At 37.9% G+C, this 23,130-nt stretch overlaps 1 protein-coding gene across 2 annotated transcripts in view; it reads left to right on the top strand.

Moving 5' to 3' along the window:
• The first annotated feature begins 18 nt into the window (after positions 1-18).
• ZNF804A (zinc finger protein 804A) overlaps positions 19-23,130 on the top strand; it is a 122,783-nt gene continuing 99,671 nt past the window's right edge. For both annotated transcript variants that reach the window (XR_003251395.1, XM_026052106.1), the window contains exon 1: positions 19-129. Coding sequence is in view for 1 of the 2 variants with exons in the window: in XM_026052106.1 (XP_025907891.1) it covers positions 19-129 (111 nt within the window). In the remaining variant the exon portion in view is untranslated. The remainder of the gene's footprint in view (positions 130-23,130) is intronic.

Below are 23,130 nucleotides of genomic sequence, written 5' to 3'. Positions count from 1 at the left end.
GCCGCTCCGCGCGGCCCCATGGAGTGCTACTACATCGTGATCAGCTCGGCGCACCTCAGCAACGGGCACTTTCGCAACATCAAGGGAGTTTTCCGCGGTCCCCTCAGCAAGAACGGCAACAAAACTCTGGTAATGTCTCTCCCGCCATGCCCGTTTTCCCCCTTCTTTGGCTGCCTTGGCTCCCTGCGCTGCCGTCGGGATGGCCGCGTGCGCGGGGCGCGGATGGAGCCCCGCGCGCATCGGGGAGGCACCGGCGGCTTCAGGCGTGCCCCGAGGTCCCCATGCACCCGCAGAGCATCTGTGGGTTCCTCCCGAGCAGAGGGTCCTGAGCCTGGCCATGGCAGTGTGGGAGYGGAGAGCTGGGGGACTCTTCTTGGCCAGGGTCTGTGTGCCCCATGGTTGGGGTCAAACCACTTGCAGGTTGGGGAGCAAAGTCTGGGAAGAAGCTATGAACTCCTCGGGTGAGGCAGCTGCAACACGTTTCTCATCAAGCAGGGCTGGGTTTAGGGCRCCAGGTGATTCCAGGCATTTCAGGTATTGGGACCAGCTGGAGGCTTGGCTCTAAAAAGTGGGGGAAAAGGCAGAAACTTGTTTACTCGAGGTCTGAGCACTTACATAGAGAGGCTTTTTTGCTGGAATAGAGCTCCAAAAATCATCTGTGTTGTTATTATGATTTTTTAATCAATGACAATTTTGAAGGCTCTTGAGCTGTTCAGGTGATTTGGCYGGATGCTCTGGAAGGTCTGCCTCGGGTATGAAAATCGCTTGCGTGCAGATATGCTGCAGTTTGCTACCTCTGCATCTCTTGGCTTCCCTGTGCTTTTGCTGACTTGCTTGGACCTGATTGCGGTGATTTCTGAACTTTAATGGGGGAGGAATGACACGACGGTGCTGGCAACACCTGTGCTACGCTGCCCGCTGAGCGTAGCTGCTGGAGGAAAGCGCTAGCCTGGCCGAGCTGCCCCGTGTAGTGCTTGGGCAGAGCCCAGCAAAGTGGGCACAGGGCAGAGGGGGCTCAGTGTGGTGCTCCTCGCTCCCCTCCTTCACCACTCCATTCCAAAATTCCCTCTGGGCGCCGTGGAACCGAACTTACTTGCCCTGTTCCTGTTCCCTCGAATGCATGACCTATATCGATGATGAATTTACTGGAGTACTTAACGTTTCCTGGAGTTGGCAAGCTTGCAGTTTCTCACTAAATAAAGAAATTAAAGCAAGTCTGAGCCAAGTCATAAAAATAGTAACTACTACGGGAGAATCTGAGGCAGWTTTTTTTTTTTTCACCTCTTCAAATGTAAAGCTGGTGCTTTCACATTGTAAATCTGATAGAGATTTTGTTTAGTATGAATTCTGTATATTGATCTATGAGGAAATAGAATTTTAAATATTAAACTAATGTTTGAAATAACCATGAGATGGCAATATGTGTGTAATATTTCACTCTTGCGGTTAAGAACCCAGGACCTACTGTAGAAATGTTTGATGCACTTGAATAATTGCACAATATATTGCTATCTTTCTGCTGGGCAATTTCAGGAGAGATGGATCAGGCAAGAGTGAGAATAGTCTGGCACAACTTTTGGACTGTGTTTTATCTTGCTGTTCATCATAGATTGTGGGTTTTTTTTTATTTTATTTTATTTTCTTCTTCTTCCTTGGTTTTAAAAACAGTCTTGTAATCTAACAATCCTGATCTTGGGTGGCTTCATAACCCCCCAAGTTCTCAACGTGTTAAAAAGGGAAAGTTGTACTGATAGTGTAATAAATTCCTTAACTGTGAAATAAATAGTGTACATATACAGCCATGAAGGCTATTTTATTATTTATGTTAGAGTGCTTAGTCGTGATGTAGCATGATTTGATAACTAATAGCTTTGACGTACTAAAATATATTTCAGGCAGCTTCTATTAAAAATCAAATGTTAAATCACTTCAGCTGATCTGTCTCTATTGCTATAAATAGCCTTTCAAACTTCCAAAGATGAAGATCTTTATTAATATATATTGTAGAATGTCCCTTTAGAATTTTTGGTAAGAATATAACCTTTTAATATACTCCTGGCATCTTCCATCTGAGAACATGACTGTGTTTTTCACACTGATTTCTAATTATAAAAGCACATATATTTTGAGAAGCTTTGGCTCAGATACATCTTTCTACCTTGGTTTAAAGCACATTTGGTCCATATTCATCTCTACTCCAATCTAAGACTGCTAAAAGTTGCTGCTTCCTTATGAGCAGAGAACTGAAAAGACCCTTTGTTTATACCATATGGAATTGCTCCTATGCAGAACTTAGCATGTTTATTAAGCTTCTTCTCTACTCTGAAGAAGTCTGGCRTGATACTTTATTAGAAAGAAGCACAACTATATATAATTGAATTTCATAGGAAGTAGGAAGATGATGGGCATAATCAACTGATATGATTATTAGGTGTTTTTTTGGTTTAAGAACCCCCTCCACCCCCACCATATTTTAGCATCTGTGCTTTTGGTGTTACTGGTGACAAGGCTGAATCCGAATTACTTATTTGAGAGTTGGAAAACAGTGTGTGAGGGATGATAATGTGCAGTAGATAAAAGAAAGAAGGACGCAGTTCAGTAAGTCAATAGAAGTTGAGCCTGGAGAGAGTGAAAGGCAGAAGTAACAAAGGAAAGAGCAGATTTAGCCAAACTGAGGAAAAAACACTATGATTTTTTTTAATTTTTTTTAATGGACAATTGGAAAAATGAAGGAATGGGTATCTACAGTTCTGGCTGTCTGATGAATAGCAGTAGAGTTCTGCAGTGTGGACACGTGCTGGTGGGCCTAAATAGCCCTCGAGTGTTYGGGTGGGAGCACATAATTTAAATGTCACTCCTTATCAAGAAAATGAATTAGAATTAGGAATTAATGGAAAAGTGACTCAATGTATTCAGAAGAATAGCATCCAAAATGTTAAAACTTCTTCAGAAAATATAGAAGTCTAATTCAAAGAAATTGGTGGTATTTGGGCTGTTCAGGAGGGTTTATTTATCTTCTCTCACTGCAATTTATACTGCCTGAAATGTTCTTCAAGGATGTACAGTCTCTTAGTGCTCACTCTTATACTGCCGATGTCCTCCGCTTAGCACTCAGTCTAAAGAACTGCCGCGATGGTTGGTTTTGCTGGTGGTMGATGTTCCGAATGAATCGGCTGCTGTTCCCTTCTTTGTGTGGCAGATCATTTTGTGAAGTGGAAGCTTGGAGGTTATAATATGTGTCTCTGAAAGCTGGCAAGATCAAGCAAAGTTTTAATGCTTTTTCTGCAATTCTATGGGTTAATGCTTATGACTTTGCTTTTTTAATGGACAAATATAGGCTGGTTGAACAATCCTTTGTGGACAGGGTTCATCTCAATGACTTTGGAGCTTTTTCCAAGATTTTTGATTTCTTTTAATAGTTGATTTCTAACTCAGAGTGAGAGTTCATAGTAATTTTCAGTTGCTACAAACTCTTCCATATGTCAATGGATCTTCTAAAGTTCTCATTATGCTTTTTTTTTTTTTTTTTCTTATGCCATATGTTATGGAGGTCAAATTACACTTTGTCTTATTCCTTCTTGTGGCTTCTGTCCTCTACTTTATCTCAGGAGAGATTGAAAATTGTAGGGAAAAAGAGTGATAACTCTGGAGAGAGAAATCAGGTGTTTGGAGTGACACTCACAGGCGACCAATAAAATTGTCTTTCAGCATACAAACCAGAAAATTAAGGCTTTATCCTAGTTGCTTATATTGGCTGGTCAGTAAGAGACCAGCTACTCTTCAGTGGAGTCYTTCCGATAAACTAATTGGTTTGTTACTAGTGATTGAATATCTGCTATTTCACCCCTAGATACTTCACTCATGGAAATGGCTCCATATTTCTTCCGTCAAGATTTATAGTGATGGGGAACTGGCCATGTTGGCCTCGTCTACTTTTTTAGACACACACTTTTTTTTTTCCCCTCCCTATCAGTGATCAGAATGACTCTTATTATTTGCTCAAGGAGATTAATGAAAGTTTTAGATGCATAAAAGGTGTAAATTGCCACTTTAATTTGCTCCAATTATAAGTGGGGCTGATTGCAAGAAAGTGGGTAAAATCAGAAGTTTTATGTGAAGTCCTCCATTAAAAGGCTGTGTTTTAAAAGGTACTGGTCACAGTAATCTTCTGTTATGTATGCTCTTGCATACGCTCTCTGTCTCCCTTGTGTGTGTGTTTGCATAAATTTTGGCTACAGCAGAAAGAAAATATTTATATAAAAGCGCAAGTCCTTTAGAACTCTGTAGGTACAGTTCTGTTTAAAAATCAGTTGGAAAACTGCTTAGACCATGGCTGAATGTTTTATGGATTTGTGGCAACTGCTGTCTTGCCCCTCTCTATCAAAAAAATGTGCCTGCTGTGAATACACAGGCACATATGTGCGTGCCTGTACACGCATTTATTTATGTGTCTATGTATGGGAATACATATTTTTTAAATCCCTGGGCTAAATGCTTATGATTTTATAAAAATTCCATGGAGTTCAGACATTGAGAAACTGGTGTATTCTGAAAAATGCCATCTGTTGTTCAGGCTGTCTGTTGTCCTTATTTCTTTTACATTTCGTAGATTATTTTTGTGTTCTCAGATCAACTAAAGTAAATATGTTGTGGTGGACTTAATCTATTTTATGAGCATTTCTATTACAAATATCTGTACCCTACTATAGTGAGAAAGTAGTAATTTACTTGTAAACCCCCTTCCTGCTGTAGAAAATATTGTTTCCTGGGTAATCAGGTGAAAATGTTTGCTAATTATGAGCCTCCAAATACAAACATAGCGCTTACTGCAGTTCTGTTTTAAATATTAGAAGAAAAGGCTCTTGCAACTCCTTTTGCCATATTGTATGTTAGCAGTAGCTGAGGATATAGATATGTATTTTAGTTCTTATGTATTACGAACTTAATAAAACTATTGCAATGTGTTATTTTTCCATTGTTAGTGGTTATTGAGCTTGTATATAGCATGTTTCAGTCATTAGTCTGTGCTTACGTGTCGCTCCTGTGCTGAAAGCAGTTAAGCTTCTGAGTGTCCTAAGTGACTYGGAGATGTTGGGGCCTCAGCACTGGACACTAGCTGAGCAGGACCTTGTTCAGTGAACCTCGTCAGCCTGCGTTTGCATTGCACTGATTCCAAGGGAGCATTTAAAACTGGGCTACATGCAAGCGCTTATTTCTAAAGAGCAGTCGTGAGCAGTCAGTCTCTCACAAGCACAGGGCATCTACAGGAGTGACCAGCACAGCAGCATCAGTGCTTGCAGTCTCACCTAAGCGGTGCCTTAGTGGTCTGGCTGTAAGTTAGCTGGCTATGGGGCTTGCAAAAGGTCAAACCAAGTCTTAAAACTTGCGAACTTAAAGAAAAACTTTGAGTTGTGTGTATCATGTGGAACTCATAAAGCTCTTGGCATCTCAGGATGCTTGCAGTCTGAGTTTTGAACAGCAAAATGTCAAAATTTTTCTATATGARAAGCTGAACAGCCACAGCTCATTAAAAGAGCAAAAAAATAAAATTTCTGCCAAGTTTAAGTTGAACAATTACAATGTTATTTAAATAATGATTGATAGCTAATTRCTAAGAGTATAAAATAATTTAATAAAAGGAAAGTAGCACTTAAATTTTATCTGTACCCTACTTCTAGAATTTTTCCCCAATTAGTCCGTATTAATGAAACCGGTACTTGTACCTATAGCCTTATGAACTTAAACGCAGTAGTGCTRATTCCAAGTATCACCAACAGTGCAGTTTTGGTGAATGGAGTTAACAGGCAGCTATTAGAACATAAGTGCAGTTTTAAAGCAACTCTGAGATGTCAGAAGTCTTGTAGAGTAAGTATAAAATACTTATTTAATAATGAGTAATTTTTCAGAACTAAGATTGTGTATATGCCTACCCTTCAGATTTAACTGTGGTGGAAGGTGCTTAATGGCTCCAGCTACTTTTTTCCMTGACGTTTTAGGCTTTGCTTAAGTGCACATGAACTCTGCAATTTCATATACATTGAGCTATGTACTAATGGCCAGTCTAATCAAAAATTAGTAGGCACTGGATTCTAATGTGCAGCAGACTTGCACTGGGACAGTTTCTCTGATTTGAATAATTACTCCTGAGGTAAACTTTTATACAGTTAATGCTTATTAAATGCATGAAAAACTTCAAACACATCAGTATCCAGTTGAATGTAATGAGATTACTACCATGGTTAAATTAGTACACTTGTTCATTTTTTTCAGTTGAAGGCCATAAAGAGTTAGTCTGAGAAGAGCCTTTACCTTGAATATATTTGATGCAAATGTCAGTAATAATCTTTGAGCACACAGATATAGGATATTAATTCTAACACATTACTTAAATATGCTACTTAGAAAGTAGTTTTTTATATATTAAAACCCAGGATTTTTTGTGAATTCATTAGACTTTTTCACCTATTCTTTTTAACTTTCTCAATATGCAGATTGCAATTTAAAACACTCATCTTTCCTTTTGCTGTGGCTTGTTGGAACATACACTTTTTTGACTGTTTCTGTCAGTGGAGACTCTGCTGTTATTATTTAAGGACTAGATCGTGAGCTGTTGAAATTACATGTAGCTCCCCAGTACAAGAGGGATGTGGAGCTGCTGGAGAGAGTCCAGCGCAGGGCTACCAGGATGATCAGGGGCCTGGAACATCTRCCCTATGAGCAAAGGCTGAGAGAGCTGGGTCTGTTCAGCCTGGAGAAGAGGAGGCTGARGGGGGACCTGATCAGCGTGTATAAATACCTCAAGGGAGGCAGTGAGGAGGAGGGGGCTGRCCTCCTTTCAGYGGTGGRCAGTGATAGGACTAGGGGAAATGGCCATAAGCTGAGGCACCAAAAGTTCCACAGGAATTTAAGGAAGCATTTCTTCACTGTGAGGGTGACAGAGCCCTGGAACAGGCTGCCCAGAGAGGCTGTGGAGTCTCCTTCTCTGGAGCTCTTCCAAACACGCTTGGACACAGCCCTGTGCCACGTGCTCCAGGTGACCCTGAGGGAGCAGGGGGCTGGAYTAGCTGACCTCTGAGGTCCCTCCCAACCTTAAGGATTATATGATTCTTTAGTTTAGCACAGTGAATTTTGGATTAGGGCATCTGACTGCCAGATGTAACTGGTAGTAACTAAATACCTCCTTTTCTGAACGAGCCTGAGCCAACAGGAGCAATCTCTGCGAAAATCAAAACTATATGAGCTTGACTAAATGATCCTGCAAAGTCAATTCACAATGTTTTCTGTTTTTTTAATACAGCTAATGCTCGTGGTCTTGATTGTAGAATTGATGATAAAACTGCTTGGTGATTGTGGGGGAGGAGAAGAAATGACTTGATTTTTGTCTGCTCGCTTGTGAATCACACAATGTGGGGGGAGAGTGATCCTTCCCGGTTTAGCATATATGGCCAACAGCTATAAGCAAATACTAGTCAGACTCTTTATTTTTCTACACACTTGCAGAGACAGAACAAGCACTAGTCCTCTGGCATTCTTCAGGGACTGCTATGTGATGAGGTGTTGCTTATTATTTTTTTTTTTTGTTTTGTTTAAACAATAGATACAACAGCATGCATTTACTCACGTGGAGGCACAGTAATTGTCATATTTAAACTTTCTCTTTTCAACACAGATTTAAAAAAAACTGACAAACCTTAAGTGATCTGGAAATTGTCATTAATTACAGTATAAGTTGCTTTGTTTAAAATATATTTCCAATTCGCTTCCCTTGAAGGGTCTAGCTAGCTATTGCAGGGGTGCGTATTGAATAAAGTGCTTCCTTTTTCTTTGGGCAGAGAATGTAGATTCAGAGCATCTGAGTTGTCCAGAAATTTATATTCATGTATACACTTTTTAATTTGTTCAGATAATAATAAATTTTGAAATACTTCCAATATTGAAATGCAGGTTTCAACCACATGTAATTTTAAATGAGAGCAGTTATACAGACGGTGCTTTAAGGAAGGAAATACAATTTCTTGCCCCATTGCTTTAAGAACAAATCCTCAAATAAGGCCTGGTGAGTAACCTGGTGAGAGATCTTCAGCCTGACGCTGCCTTCCCAATTGTATTTGGAAAAAAAAAATGGATTTTGACTTAACAGTTGCTTGAAATGTCTTGAAAAATGAGTAGGGTTAGTTTAAAACACTGGGAGATATTTCTTAGTAACTTTAATATTCTTGGTTTTATAGGTGATTTGAGAACATAATTTTGACTGGTCAGGCTTTATGTATGACTGCTGGCTTTATTAAAAAATAATTACTTTATAAATGGTATTTTAAGAAAGAATCTTTTTCCCCAGTAGCAAGTGGCCAGGCTATTTATTGGGAAGAAATGCAGGATTCTTTTGTTGCTTTATTTCTGCAATACCCACTTCTGTTGCCTTGTTTTGGGTATGGCCTATAGAGGGCTCGCAGACCCAGCTGTTTTACTGCAGKGTGCTCTTCCTATACATGGGACCAGAATCTCGGGAGCATAAAAGGTGTTTATCACTAATGGTAAAATGTGAATTTAGTCAGACATATCCACTGTGGGTGAATCTTCCAGTACTTGGCATGAATTGCAGGAATAGTAAATACTGTAGCTGCCTTCAGCATCATAAACACTTAAATATCTTTGGTCTTTTTTTTTTTTTTTTTTTTTTAAAAAAAAAGTTATTATTCTAACATCCTTGATGTGGATACAGATGGAGATAGAGGAGCCCCATGTTAAGTGTGGCTGGCAGACATGGAGTCTTGGGGAGAAGTGGAGAATGCATGATCAAAGGGAAGCAATTCCGTTAGGTGCAGTTGTACATCTCTTCTGCGATCTGCACAACCTGRTAGTTTTTCGGGAGATAAGAAAGGTAATTCAATAGGCAGATGGAGAGCTTGGGTTTTATTTGCTGAGACAGCTGTGTGTTGATGGTTCTGCCACTGAGAGCAAAATACCAGCAATATTTCTTAAATTGCTCATTGTTGAACTTTATAATTAGGAGATCTTCCCTAAATAAAGATGCTTAATTGCATTAAAAATATTGGTCGGACTTGCTTCATTGCAGAAGGTTGGCTTCTCATAAAGGAGAATCGCATGGATAAAAAAAATCCCATTTTTATAAAGTACTATTTATAGTGGGGTGGGGAACAAAACAGCTTGATACAAAGCTTAGGTTCACCTACAAAGGATACCCTGAATCTTAATATTTTTTTTTTTTTTAAAAAAAACAACAAGCCTTTTATGTTCTTCATTTGTGATGAGGTTTTCTTTCCTAAAATGCAGTTGCTTGCTGATGCTTTATGGTTACCAGTGGAATATGCTACTGAAACTACAGAATAGATCAGGGCATTTGCACAGTTTTTCTAATAGTGATGCTGATTTTTTTTGTTACAAATTTTGAGGAAAATTCCTTGTGAGGAAGAAAAATCAAAATGATATTTATTTGTCCTTTTACTGTGCAAATGAGCCACTAAATCATCTAATGCAATTTGAAAGTGCAGGAGGGAGGTGGCCAAAAGCTGTATCACTTTTTCAATTTTTTGTTGCTATTTTTTTTTTTTTAGTTTTACCCTCCTCTGCTGACTCTGCATTGACTCTGTTGAGCAATTTACCGTAATGGTTAGGGTTTCTATCTATGTATAGAGAGATGTGAAAAATATCTGTAAAGATACTTTGGCAACAAATCAAATCAGAATGCATCAGGTATTAAATATTAGTCAGAGATTGAAATCATTTTAAAGGCACATTTGTATGGCTTTCTGGAATTGTAATACTAATGTTTTTGGTGTATTGAGCGAAAGGATAGGCTTGCTACCAWCAGGATGTCAAAACTACTCGAGTTTCTTTATGAAACACCTTTGAGTRCTCTTGGGTATAAAAGTGTCAAGGCAGTATAATTAGAAAAAGTCTACTAAATTATGGTTGCTGTGGCGTTATGCTGACGACTACAGATGGTGATAGAATGTACCCAGAGTGGACCTAATTTATAAACAACWGAGAAGTAAACACACAAAGCTGAGTTTTCCAGTGAGACCCTCTCTGAGGGGAAGAAAGAAACAAAGAAGAAACCTAAAAATATCCAAGCTGTTTCGCACAGAGAAAAGGAAACATTACCAAGGGATAGCTAACAATTGCAGAAATTAATGATAAGATGGAATTGGAGGAAGAAAACAGCTATTGATAATGAAGTAAGCTTTGCCTATCGTATCCATCCCAGGCATGTTCCAGTGGTAGTATTGGTTTGATTTCTTGTTTGTGCTCTTGCTTTGAGCAATTTGACAGGGTTGCTTCTTGCTGGGTGTTTCATGTGACCAGGCTTTTGCAGATGTGTTTTGTAAGGATGGCTTAAATGAGAAGAAATCCCCACTGAAAGAAGGATCATAATTATTACTTCTTCCCCTTGTTACCCAGAATTAAGTTCCGTGCCCTTGCAGGGAGGAAGGTCAATTGTACATTGGTCTGCATCAGGAGCATAGCTACCAGGTCAATGAAAGTGGTTATTCCCACAGCTCTGCACTAGAGATCTTATCTGGCCGATTGTGTTCAGGGCTTTTGTCTATATAAGACRGACACTGACACACTGGCATGAGTCCAGCAAAGGATCATCCAGACACTTTGAGTTTGCTGCCCATGAAGCATGCCCATGAGACACGTAAAGAACTGGGTTTGTTAGCCTTAAGGAGATAAGGGGAGGCTTTACAGCTGTATTCACAGCTGTATGGGAATTTACAACTGTATGGGAATATGGAGAGGGAGGGAGTCAGATTCCCCTCAGAGGTGCAGAGTGGTAGGGTGGGAGGCAAACAGGCACAAGTTAGAACATGGGATATTCCCATTATGTATGAAATGGGGGAAAAATGGCCACRGCAGTGGTCAAATGCTGGAAAAGGTTGCCAGGGAGACTGGAGATACTCAAGTCTTGAGTCACCTCACCTTGCAGCAGATAGTTATCTATCTAGCTACTTTTTTTTATATATAAAATATATATATATTTTAATATATATATATATTTTAAAAAAAGACAGGAGTGTTATCTCCACTAACTTTCTCTGCTTTCTCTGGGGATTTTCTGATCTCTGAGATCCAAAATATATTGCTTATAGCTCTGACTAACAAATAAATCAAATGTAATTGTTGTATCAAATGACAATTTCTTTATAGGGATTCCCGAGCTGAGTCATACAATTCATAGGCAGTGACCCAAATTGTAATTAAAAAAGATGATGTAATCCTCAGAATTTCTCCATTCAATTAATTCAATGACTTAATTTATTCCCCTGAATCTTATGAGTAATCAATAGTGTTTTTTATTATATTTTTTCATTTAAAAAGTAGTAGATAAGATGATCTTAATTTTGGAAAGGCTTTTAAGAGATATAGAAGAGAAGTACCAATAAAGACATTGATTTGTTTTTGTTATAACAGCCCTGGGCAAAGGCCAGAAAGGATCAAGCCGAGCTCTTTTTTTTTTTTTTTTTTTTTTTTTCCCCCTCTTTCTGGTATTACTTAGCTAGACTTACTCTTCATCACATGCAGATCTGTTCTGTGCTTCAGCAAAGAAATCTCAAGCAGTGACCTGCTCTGATCCTGCTCTGATTTTTAAGATCTTATAGAGCGCTCTTTTTTCCAGTGTATTTTGAAAGGAGGTTTTATGTGCTTTTGAAGTAGGAATCATAAGGAGAGTTCAAGTATACATTTATCTGTCTTGTTTTTCTCTAAATATGGGTTGGTCATGTGAATGAGTAGATCTGAGAAGGCCTAAACAACTTGCCTGTATCTACTCATTTACTTTGTGTGTGCAGTAACCTTGCGCAGTACTCGGATACTGGAGTTTGTAGCAATTGCTTTTCAGCAGTATAACTGGAGATTCAGGTTGTCTCRAAGAGGGGTCAAAGTTCTGGAAAGAAGCAACAAAGACTTTGCTTTTCCCACCCTGACCCCTCTTGGGATAGCTTTAATTTTTTACTTTTCTGCTTGCTGCAGATTTCTCACAGTGGCAATGTACTGAACACTGGATTTATTTTGAAATGGCAGAGTAACCACAGCCGTATATCATCACCTTTCAAAATAAAAAACCTACTAGAAGGTTTATATATAGTAAACATGAAAGCTACAATATGGAATAAATTAAAAAATGGCCAAGTTCAGTGTCTCTTACAAGACTGTGGGGGTGGAGGAGTAATATGCTTGTGTTTTACACCTGACAGATTGAATTACAGCTACACATCTGTAGGACTGCAATTCAGAGGACGTAATTTATCCTCAATCAGGTAATCAAAGGCACAAATGCTCATATTTGAAGGTTCAAATTGGTTTCTTAAAGTCCCTTACACAAATCTGCCTCCATATAGAAATTAGTGTTTTCATCCTTTCTGACCATTTTAAGAACTCTGAATCATAATGTAAAATGATTCACCCATTCTCCCTTCATCTCTTCATCATCCAGACACACAAGAAATTGTCCCTTTGATTGTTTCCCTCCAAACGTGAAGTCTTTGCAGCTTCCTCCCTTTTCCATGGGCATTCATAAATCCAATTAASATTAATGAGTCTCCCACGTGTGCATCAAGAATAAAAAACGGACCGTTTGCCTCCTCGCAAGTGTGTTTAACAAAAAGAAAAGCGGAGAACTGACTTTCGGTGAGTTGTAGGCTCCAAAGCCCAGAGCTTTTATCTCAGTTCTGCAGTCGCGATCCCGTCCCGCCTGCTCTCCCTGCGCTGTCCTGAGCCCTTGTGCGAGCCGCGAGCGGGCGATGGGAAGCGGGGAGCACCCTGCCCCCTCGTGCTGTAAGATTAAKTACTAATAGGCCACGTACCCAACCGAGTGGTGAGATTATAATGGGGGGAATATAGCTCTGCTCCTCATGTTCTTTGATGCCACTGCCAGTGAGTGGTCAGAGCTGGTGGTGACCAGTGCAAGGCAAAGGCCTTTAACATGCCGTGTTTGAATCTCAGCTTACCAGGAAGGTGTTTAGACAAATTGCAGAGTGGTTGAGTTTGGAGGGGAGCTCGAGGGCTCATCTAGTCTAACCTACCTCCCTCACTATAATATTTGTAGAATAGCCTACTTTGTAAGAACTTTGTAWTTGTAGAATAGCGTACTTTGTAAGAACAAGGTGATCCGTATCAGTAATTACATGACAGTTTTATTTCTGCCACTGTGTTAATTGCTCGGACTTCATTTTCTATATATGTATATAGTCTTTCCCTTGCCTGGAACAAATGACCTCCCCCTCCTCTGAAAATATCAATTATTTCTACAGAGTAAAATGCATCCTAAGTTTCATCTTTACCCTCTTCTCTTAGAATCTTTCTTTTCTTTCCCCTTTTCCCTTTTTATTTTTTTCTTAGTTTTCTGTTTGTGGAAAATCTAACCTGCTTTGTTAGCAGTAACTTATTTTTACTATTTTCTTACTCTAAGCAAACGTAGCCTCCCTGGGTATTTCCATTTTTCTGCGTCTCAGCTCTTTGACCCCTCACTCCACTTTAGCTGACTGTCCTTTCATGCCTTTTGGCTTTGTGAGATGATCTGAGTGTCCTGATTTCTTTGAAAGAACAGTGTAACAACAGAGCTCCTTTAACTGCAAATACTTGAAAATACCTGCTTTGTTTTGAACTTAGGTCTCACTATTGATTCTTAAGGAGCTGCACAATTTAATTTTCTATATTTTATGCTTCTGACCAGATCATGTTTCTCGTCTCTTACTGTTCTTTATTTTTATATTTTAAAGAGTCTCCAACTTCTTAAAACAGTAGATACATTGAATGRAATTATCGTATATGAAGGTCACAGGAACTAATCATTGATGTTCTTAGGTTAATTTTTGTTCCTAAAAAAACATGAGAGCGATCAATATGCATGTGCTAAATCAGAATAATCAGACTGCTTTTTCAGGGTCCATTCCCTATAAATGCCAGGCTAGTTGTCCCAGTAGCACATTACTGAGCACATCTTCCATAAGTGGACTAGGCTTTACATTTGTTGTAACGCGTAGCCTTCATCCTTTCGACCTTCAGTGAAGCACAAGGGATGGCTTTGTGAGTTTTCTTTTACCTCTTGCTCCAAGTACAAGAAAATTAATGCTTCAAAGACTTGGAGAGTACGTTTGAAATCTGAAAGGTGAAACCTTGGTTTTGTTGCTGATCAAAGTCCACCCAAACACTGCCGGTAGCCTGGGGGGTCCTGTGACAGGGCACCCTCTGATCCAGACCCTAATCCCTTTCCCAGCTACWTTAAGAAGTGGATAAAATAGAGGTTGGCTAGGGAGTAACATGGCATCAGCACATYGCTAACCTCCTATGCCATGTAACAGGACTGCATTGGCTTCCTTGTGCTTAAAGTACTGAATTAAGCAATGAAAGGAAGTAAAGAAAACCTCATTAAACTCTTAAATTCCATGCTGACAAGTTAATATGCATGTTTAACCACATTAAAAAAACAAATGGGATGCCAGGGTTGTCTTCTGATCCATCATTTTGATGACAATGCGTTAGATTGGAGAAATACTTGAATAAAATGAACAGAATTAGTGTTAATTAGCATGTTTTTTTCCCCATGACATCATCCAACTTTCTTTTTTTATATATATATTTTTAATATACAGGTGGGTTTTTGCTGTTTTAACTTTTCTGTTGCTTCCTCCCTATTTTTCTTCATCTCTCCCCCTATCTTTTTAATATGCGTTGGGGAATTGCCAACTGCTTCATTGCTTTTCATTGAAATGATGACTTTTGATAAATGCAGTTCTTTATATTGTGTTTTCTGTCTCTTTTAGTGCCTTTGTCTCTCCCTTGATGCGTCCTTTTTTTTTTATTATTATTATTTGCTCTGTTTGCTTATCTTTAATTCTGTCTCTACCTCTATTTACTTTATCCCATTTCATATCCCAAATCTGTCCAAGTTATACTTTGAAAACAGGTGCCTTTTTAGAAATAGATTAATTGCTTTTGGTCAATCAGATAATGAGAATTCAAGCTCTAAAGCTTTTGTTTTGGCTGCTTTTTTTTTTTCTTTGTTAGAAGTAAAGAAGCAATTTTTGATTGTGTAGTGGGAATAAGGTCCCTAATATTATCTTAATTGCTTTCCTCATTAATTTGTTAGATTTGGTACAGATTTAATGATACTATGCAGCTGGCATTTAGCTGTTTTGAAAAACATGAGAGATTTTGTATTTAGATATTGCAAATGAGAGTGGTGAAAATGGTTTATGCTACTCTATTTTTATGATTATAAAATTTTACGTTTATTGTAAGTTAGTGAAAGGAAAAAAAACTTGTAAAACTTGAATAGACAAAGCTGAAAAGCTTGTATTTCTAAATGAGCACATTGTAATAACTATTTTTCTTTTGCTACAATGTAGCTGGAATACCAGAATACATATGTGTGTGTATTTGTGTAATGTTATATATAATATATATATATATGTATGAAATGTTATGAAAGAAATGGGTACTATCCAAGTATGAGCACTGTGGCGAGGGCTGTATTTACATAGATGAATAAGTAAGGTCTGGTGACAAACAGAAAGATGTTTCATAGAATTCTCTTACTGAGAATTTTGATTTCCGTGCACATGCAAATTGTGGCAAAACACCCTTTTACTGTTTTAAACTGCTTGTTATTATGATGTATGGCACATAATGAGACTTTTGATAACCGTCATATCTTTGGGAAAGGCCTGAGCTGCTGGTCAAAAACCAAGATGTTAGAAAGTAGCACAAAAGTGATTTTAAAGCAAAAATGAAGCATGATTAGAAATAGTAAGGGTTAACTGGCATGACTGGAAGAGGGTGGCATTCATACTGGTAGAAAGGTGGACTTTTAAGAGATGTCTGTGGCACACTGAGTATGAAGTAAACAGATCTTCAGTGTAATTTTGCGTAAGTATGCATATGCAAACTGTGTTGCAAATTATTCCTTTTGTTGTAATTATGATCTACGTGAAGTATAAAAGGTACTTCAAAATGTGTAGTGAAATTGTAATATTTCTTAGACATCTAAGTTTGGAAAGATATGGAGAAACGTATGGAGTGTTTATGTGTCTGGACAGGAAAACTAACTCCTGATAATTTTATACTTAGATCTGTTTTCAACCTGAAAATACTGTCCACACTAAAATATGTTAAACTTTTAAAGGTGTCAGATGCTGTTTAAAACAAAACAAAAAAAAACAAAAAAAAACAAAAAAAAAAAAGGAAAGGAAAGAAAAAAGACTTCTTCATATCAAGGTGTGTACAATCATAGTTTATCTTTCAGTTGTCAGGCAGGTGGGAATGTAGGTTCTTTTAAACATCTTGACGTGAAAGCAACGTTGGGCTTTTCCTTTTGAAAAGATTCCTGCCCATGTAATGAACATGATGTTKACTTTAACACTAACTAGTAGTTTTCATTGTTACATTTAACTTCCTAATGCATTTTGTAGCTTTTTCTGTTTCTTTTTCTGTTGCCTGCATGTCAGTGCTACATAAAGTGAATCCCATAGTAAATTCATATGTGAATTTGTATAAATATCTGACTGCAAAGCATATGTTTGAGTCTTGCAAACATTTATGTTTGTCATCAGACTTGTTAAGTCTTGCACAATGAGATTAAGAAGCATACCGGTAGTTCCCATCTCGTGCTCCCTGAAGCAAAGCATATACCTCACTCATTTTTAGAGTGTTCATAACAACATATTGTAAGCGGCATATTTTTAAAATAGTATYGTATATTGTTTCAATAAAAAACTTTAACTGTACATGAGTTGTTATTATATATTCTGCCTTATAGACAGTGGGGACTGAATCAGTTATTTCTGTCTTTTGAGATGTCAGAATATACAGAACATATTAGGAAAAAAAGCAGAGAGATACTCAGAAACTTCACATGTCTTGGACTTGTTGAGTAGCCTGAAAATTGCTCTAATTCTTATCTGTCTTCACATACCCTTAATGATGAAGGCCCATGAATGGAGGTCATATGGGAAGAGATCTACTTGTGCCTATTATGACAGTAATTGGAGAATGTTTAAGTTAATCATGGGGATGTAAGAATGATCACATTAACTTTGCTTTAAAATGTATGTATGTGTTATCTGAGTATGCTCTTAGCCTGGGAGATGAGGAGTAAATTGATTTAGCTTGGCTTTCTTTTCTTCTAGGCTAAGCTAATTGGAATCACCTTACATTGCTTGTAGTTAAAGCCGAGAATGGGGGCAGCTGACAAATGCTAATTTGTTAAGTCTGGATCGTCTGTTTGCGTCCCAGCTTAAATTCTATAAGAATATTTCCATYTGCGTTTATGTTTTGCTTTAGTTCRAAGGGATGTTGTAGTTCTGAAGCCAAGTCCCTTCGCGGTTGGGAGTGCATTAGGTGAGCCTATGACTACTTCTGATTTCATCAGTGCTCCAAGGCTTCTCCATGGTGTGAATCGAAACATCGTAAATGGGACATTCAGAGAGTAAATAAAAGGGAGGGAGAATAAAAGGATAGGAGAGATTCATGTTTTATTTAGCAATGCACCTAAAATTTTTAAGTCAATTTGTTAATTGTCCCACTCCTTGTTAAAATCAGTAGAGACAGCACTCATGTGAGCACTTAAAACTGGGCTGGCAGTGACAAGTGCAAGTTACTCTTGAATATYTGAAGGCAGAATGAGGACCCGTCCTAAAATGTCTGTCCTGTCACCCACGCATGCAAACCTCCGTCAGATCAGCATTTGTCTGTGAATATCAGGTCATGAAAATAGTCTAGCAGATTTTAATAGGTGCAGTGTTCAAGGTGCAGTCTACGTGGGTAGGGGGACTTACTGGTGTCTATTTTTTATGAGGTTTTTATGCTCTATGATTGCACCTTTAAGTGCAATTTATCCTTTTTATTTCACTTTAAGTTCACAAACAAAACCTTTTGATTTTTAGCACTCACAAATTTATATAAAACTGTATAAAGTTTTATCACCTTATTAAATTTAGTAATAACTATTAATTTAGATTTGTACAAATCCCCAAAAGACAGAAAAATAAGACATGTTATTTATTAAAGCTGTTCAGAAAGAATTAATATCCTTAATACTTTTCATCTGACTTAAGGAAGAAATTTTAGAAGCAGTTAAGACAAATCTTAGCTTCAGGTTTTTTGAATATTTTGTTTGGACTTGCTCTTTCTTTCATACCTTTCATGGCCAGTTAAATCACAAACCTATCAGACATGGGCAAGACTTCTTGTGTGAATGGAGATCCTCACATGACCAAAGGAGTTAATGTCACCCATCAACTCCTTTGCCTCTGAGAATGGTGGGTTTTTTTTGTTTTTTTTTTTTTTGTTTTTGTTTTTTTTTCCAATTTCATTTCCCTTCTCCCTTCCTCTCAGAAGGATCATTAAATGTATCAGATCATTAAATGTATACTGAACCAACTTTTAGGACATTATTGTCCTTTTCTGCTGTAACAAACTGAGATATGCACAAAATGCTACAACAACCGTTAGAATTTGAATGCTCCTAGTACTTTAGGAGATTTATTTTTATAGAATTAAGCATAGTATTTCTGCAGACTCGAAACCTATCAAAAGAAAAGTGTTAGTGACCACACATTTTTGATAGCATATATAAGCATTTTGCACAGGATTTAAGTAATATTGTTATCCTACAGAATAATACACACCGTTCACTTTTTTATATATATTAAATTTAAAAGGCAGCTAGCTTGGTGATGTATTTTCTTTTTTTCTCCTAACATATAACCTGAGATGACAGCTCCTCTTAACAACTGGACATAATGGTCACAAATGGTCTGAGCATTAGTTGCCTGGATTGAGTCCTTCTGTTCAGTTGGCGTTTTGCCTATTTATAAATTGCTTAATAGAATTTGAGTAAAATATATAGGCATATAGTGATGACTTTTTAAATTCATTCCAGCTACTTTCTTTTACCACTGGTATTCATTGATGTTCTKTGGTTTAATAATATTATTTGTATAGTTAGAGGAAAATAAAATCAGGGGACTGTTCTCACTTGGAAAAAAAGTCTCTTTTTCAAAGAGTTGTGTGAAAGAATTTGAAGATTTTAATCTTATCTTGAAGGCTAGCAGTGGAATAGCTGAAAAATTCTTCTACAAGCAAATAATATGGATGGTAGATTATATGACGTAATGAGTGTCATAATGTCTCTTGATCTGTAATCGCTAATCTGTCCCATTCTTAAATGAAACCTAGTTAATTCCTTTGCCTTTGGTAGATAATTTCTAGGTCATAAATGCACTTTTCCGGTGCAAAACCACAAGTAATGTTATATGTTCCAATACATTTTTGTAGACACGTGACTCCTCTCCTCCTTTTTTTCCCATTTGGTGTACGTGTTCTGATAAAGCCGGAATTGTGTTGTGTTTCTAGTTTGGGATTTTGATGTTAAAAAAAGAGTTGTGATTTAGGCTTGCCAGGTACATCTGACCAAGATTAGTTGGCTCTCGCTCAAAGACAGCATAAGGACAAGAGTAGTTCAGCACAGCTGGGTACAGCAGTGGGAAGCCAAAGCCTGGAAATAGCCATTAGCTAAGTCCTGGCAGGCACAAGTGAGAATCGGATGACTCTTATGCAGGATGGTACTGGAGCAATTTTGTTGCGTGACATTGGAGAAACCTTGAGCTGAGCTGATCTGCTTTGCCAAAAAGTAGCTTATTAAAAGTAGGGTATTTTGGTGCTTTTACTGCAATTTTTGCAATGMATTTGGAAAAGTTCTGGAAGTGAAATGAAGTAGTTTTGGTCTGTATCCTGAATTGATCCGGCTTGATATTCAATTTGATTAAGGGCAGGGTGCAGAGGGCAGGGAAGGGCTAGAAGAGTTAATTGGAGGAAATCTAATTAAATCAGTTACTTTGTAATTTTGGATGATCATGTTTTGGGAAAAAAAAATCTGTAACGTCTTTGAAATAACATGCTGCAAAGAATAGGCAATAGGGAAGAGGGTATTTTGTGGAAAAAAAAATAAGGCTTTAAGATGGTTCTTGACTGTTTTGCCAGCCAGTTGATTTATAATTTTATTGAAGTTTTGGCCAGGACATACAGGTATATAATAAGGCAAAAGATGTTTGTAAGAGCAGACCCTAACTTAATTTTCTTTGCATATTCCTCCCTAATGGGGGGATTCAAGGGAGGCCCATGAGTGTGTAGAGATCTTCCTGCACTTGGTCCAGTCCTGGCTCTTGGAGGTGCCACAGCCTCCCTAGCTCAATACTTCTCTTGACAATTAAGTCACTTAGTGCAAAGAGCTCTCTATATGTGATGGTTTTCACTGCCTTTGGGGCAGCAGTGCTTTGAAAGGGGCAAGTAGCCATTCTAGGCTACTAAATRCGGGTGTCACTGCAGGTACCTTCATTCTGCGTTTGAGCATGGATTGAGTACTTCTTGCTGGGGGGAAAACATAAAAGAGCTTGGAAATATGCAAAATGTTATGAATATCACAGTTTGTCGCTTTTTTTTTTTTTCGCTTAACAGATTCTCTGGTTTAGAGTGTCATCAGATGAAGGAGGGTTTACCTCAATAGCGTTATTATGCACTGGTGTTGGGTTTTATCTGTGTGTATTTTCTCTCAAAGTGTTAGTTGTTCTGTTCCAGTTGCCTTCTTCTGTTTTGTGCTTTTTGTCCTGGTGGATACCCTAACTCAAAATCTACTTGTGAAGTTTAAAAGTGTATCTGCTATTTATACAGTTAGTTTCTAATTGCATACTGTTTTTTTCCTTCCMTTCCCTTTTCCTCCCTCTAGATTCMTCAGTAATTATAARAAKAATAGATTATTTTTTTCTAGAGCTTTTCCAAGCCTAATAATTTAGTCAAGAAGGTCATCACTTTACTTTGATTTTAGAATCTGTTTTTGTAATGTCTGAATGCCTATTAAGAGAGCGGTGCTACATTTCAATGGCTCCGTGTGGGAAGGAAGGAATATTTTAACAGACAGTTATTTTCAAGATAATAGTGAATATTTTACATTTTAGTACTGCTGGCATTTACAATGCTGTGGTGAGAATTTATGAAGTAATCAGCCTAGAAGTTAATGTTAGAAGTTAGAATTTGTGAGTCTCTAATAAGCATTGCATGAAATGGGCATAGCTCCAGTCATCTACAGTTCGTCAGTTTTAAAGAACTTGTGCATCTTTAACAAAAACTTTGAATGCTTATTTTTTACACTGCTTTTTTTTTTTTTAAATAAAATAACCCATACATACAATGCATCTCATCCAAAGTGTTTTTTTTAATGCAATTGAATCATTAACTGTTCTAGTTGGACTGCATTTATAGGGCTTTTTATCTGCACATTGTTATATCTATTTTAACATAGCTTCTTTATGACACAGTGAGAATGAAAAATGGCCTGGAGAATGCAGAACTGCAGTACAGGAGGAGATTAGTCAACTGCTTGCAAACAAAAAGAAAATAAATTTTAAAGTTGGGTGGAGGACTCCCTAGCTGCCTGCTTCTACTTTATTTGTGCTTAGGGTTAATAGCCAAATTTTGAAAAATGTTTGGACCTAGTGTAGATTTCACTGTTAATTTGACGAGGAAGGGGTAACTGTGGCCAGACTTAACTGAAACATACCTAGGGTGTCTGTGCTGCACTGGACCTGATGTTGTTTGTCCTTTTGCCAGCAACATAAATCCAGCACAGCATCCGTTTCACAGAAATGTGACTTAGGTCAGATGCAAAGACATAGTCAGACTTGTCCTCTGCCAGTGATTTAGCAACCCTGCCTTTGTGGAGTTTCTTTTTTTGTTGTTGTTTTAAATCGTTCTGGACGTGACCTGTGATGTAATATTCATCTTGCAGAGGATGCAAGAGAAGTGAGTTGAGGGAAGGAAGGAGGAGAAGCAGGTTGATTTCTGAGCAGTAAGGGATGACTGGAAATGTGAATTTCCCTTGAGGACTCTTGTCCAGTTAGGGTTCGCTTTTCYACGGCTGCATATGCAACATGATGAATCAGCAGGAGGTATTGGTTGTTTCTGGAAAATGGGAAATAAATTTGTATTAAAGATCAGATCCATAATTATTCTGACAGCGTGTCTATATCTTATACTTGCTTTTAATATTACTCACTTTTGCAGACTTTACAAAATGAATTGATGAGCTCTTACAAAGCCTTGGATTAGAGACAAGTTTGGGAGAGCATGCCAAGCCTAAAAGAAAACAGTCACAGTGTTAGGTTTTGCAATGTGGCAAGATGGAGTATGTGAAAACAGATTGGAAGAGCTGGCTTTGCAACTATTATAAGCAGGTTGAGGACTGGCAAAAAAAAMCCCTTTGCTACTTTCTTTCCTTTTGTTTCTCTGTGTTTGAAAGGAATGGGAAAGGGCCTCTTGTTTCCTTTAAAGGTGAAAAGGGGAATTAAAACGGCTGAGGGTTTGCTACACCAGTTAGTTTTAACAGAGCAGGGGTGCGGAGACTGCAGGAAAGAACTGGCTAAGATTTAATATGTGTAGGGTACCTGGATACAAAATTCCTCTAAATCCTTGATTGAAGAAAGGGAAGACCAGGAGGATAAATTAAAACTGGTAATGTATCTGGCTTGACAAACCTGAGGTGAAATTAATGAACAACTGAATTGGTAAAGAAATGCACATTCAGGTGACCTTTTTTGATTTCTTTCTTTCTTTCTTTTTTTTTTTTTTTCCAATGTGGAAGTCTAACATCTAACAGTCTAAGTAAGCACTCTAAAACCATCATGAAAAATGAGAAAATGCAAAATTTTCTTCTTTGTAATCCTAATACTTAAAATCGTTAAAACATGCACCACACTGGGGCAGCAGTTAGCAAGTATAGGGTGTCTGAACTCCAGTCTAATGTCACAGGTCTTATACTTGGCATCCTTGTGGAGCCTGGCAAGYGAATTTGCTGGGCTCGTGGTTACTTCTGAAACAAACTCAGTTCTAYGTCTTCTGACTTAAGGAGCAGTTGCTATCTGCTCATGTAGTTGTGTGTGTGTGTGTGTGTATATATATATATATATGGGGAGAAAAGATTAAAATAGAATTGTGTTTCCAAAAGATGCTGCTATGAGCACCTCTATACTGCTCTTATCACATTTTGACCAGTGTTTTGTGTATCCAGAGGGGGGAGATTATAGGTACAGAGATCGTGCTCTTATTAAAAATGTT

The sequence above is a fragment of the Nothoprocta perdicaria genome, unplaced genomic scaffold (genome assembly GCF_003342845.1).
Source record: "Nothoprocta perdicaria isolate Ctin4 unplaced genomic scaffold, notPer1 scaffold_83, whole genome shotgun sequence".
Lineage (NCBI taxonomy): Eukaryota > Metazoa > Chordata > Aves > Tinamiformes > Tinamidae > Nothoprocta > Nothoprocta perdicaria.
The sequence above is the reverse complement of the archived record's forward strand: the minus strand, read 5'-3'. Positions and strand labels throughout refer to the sequence as shown.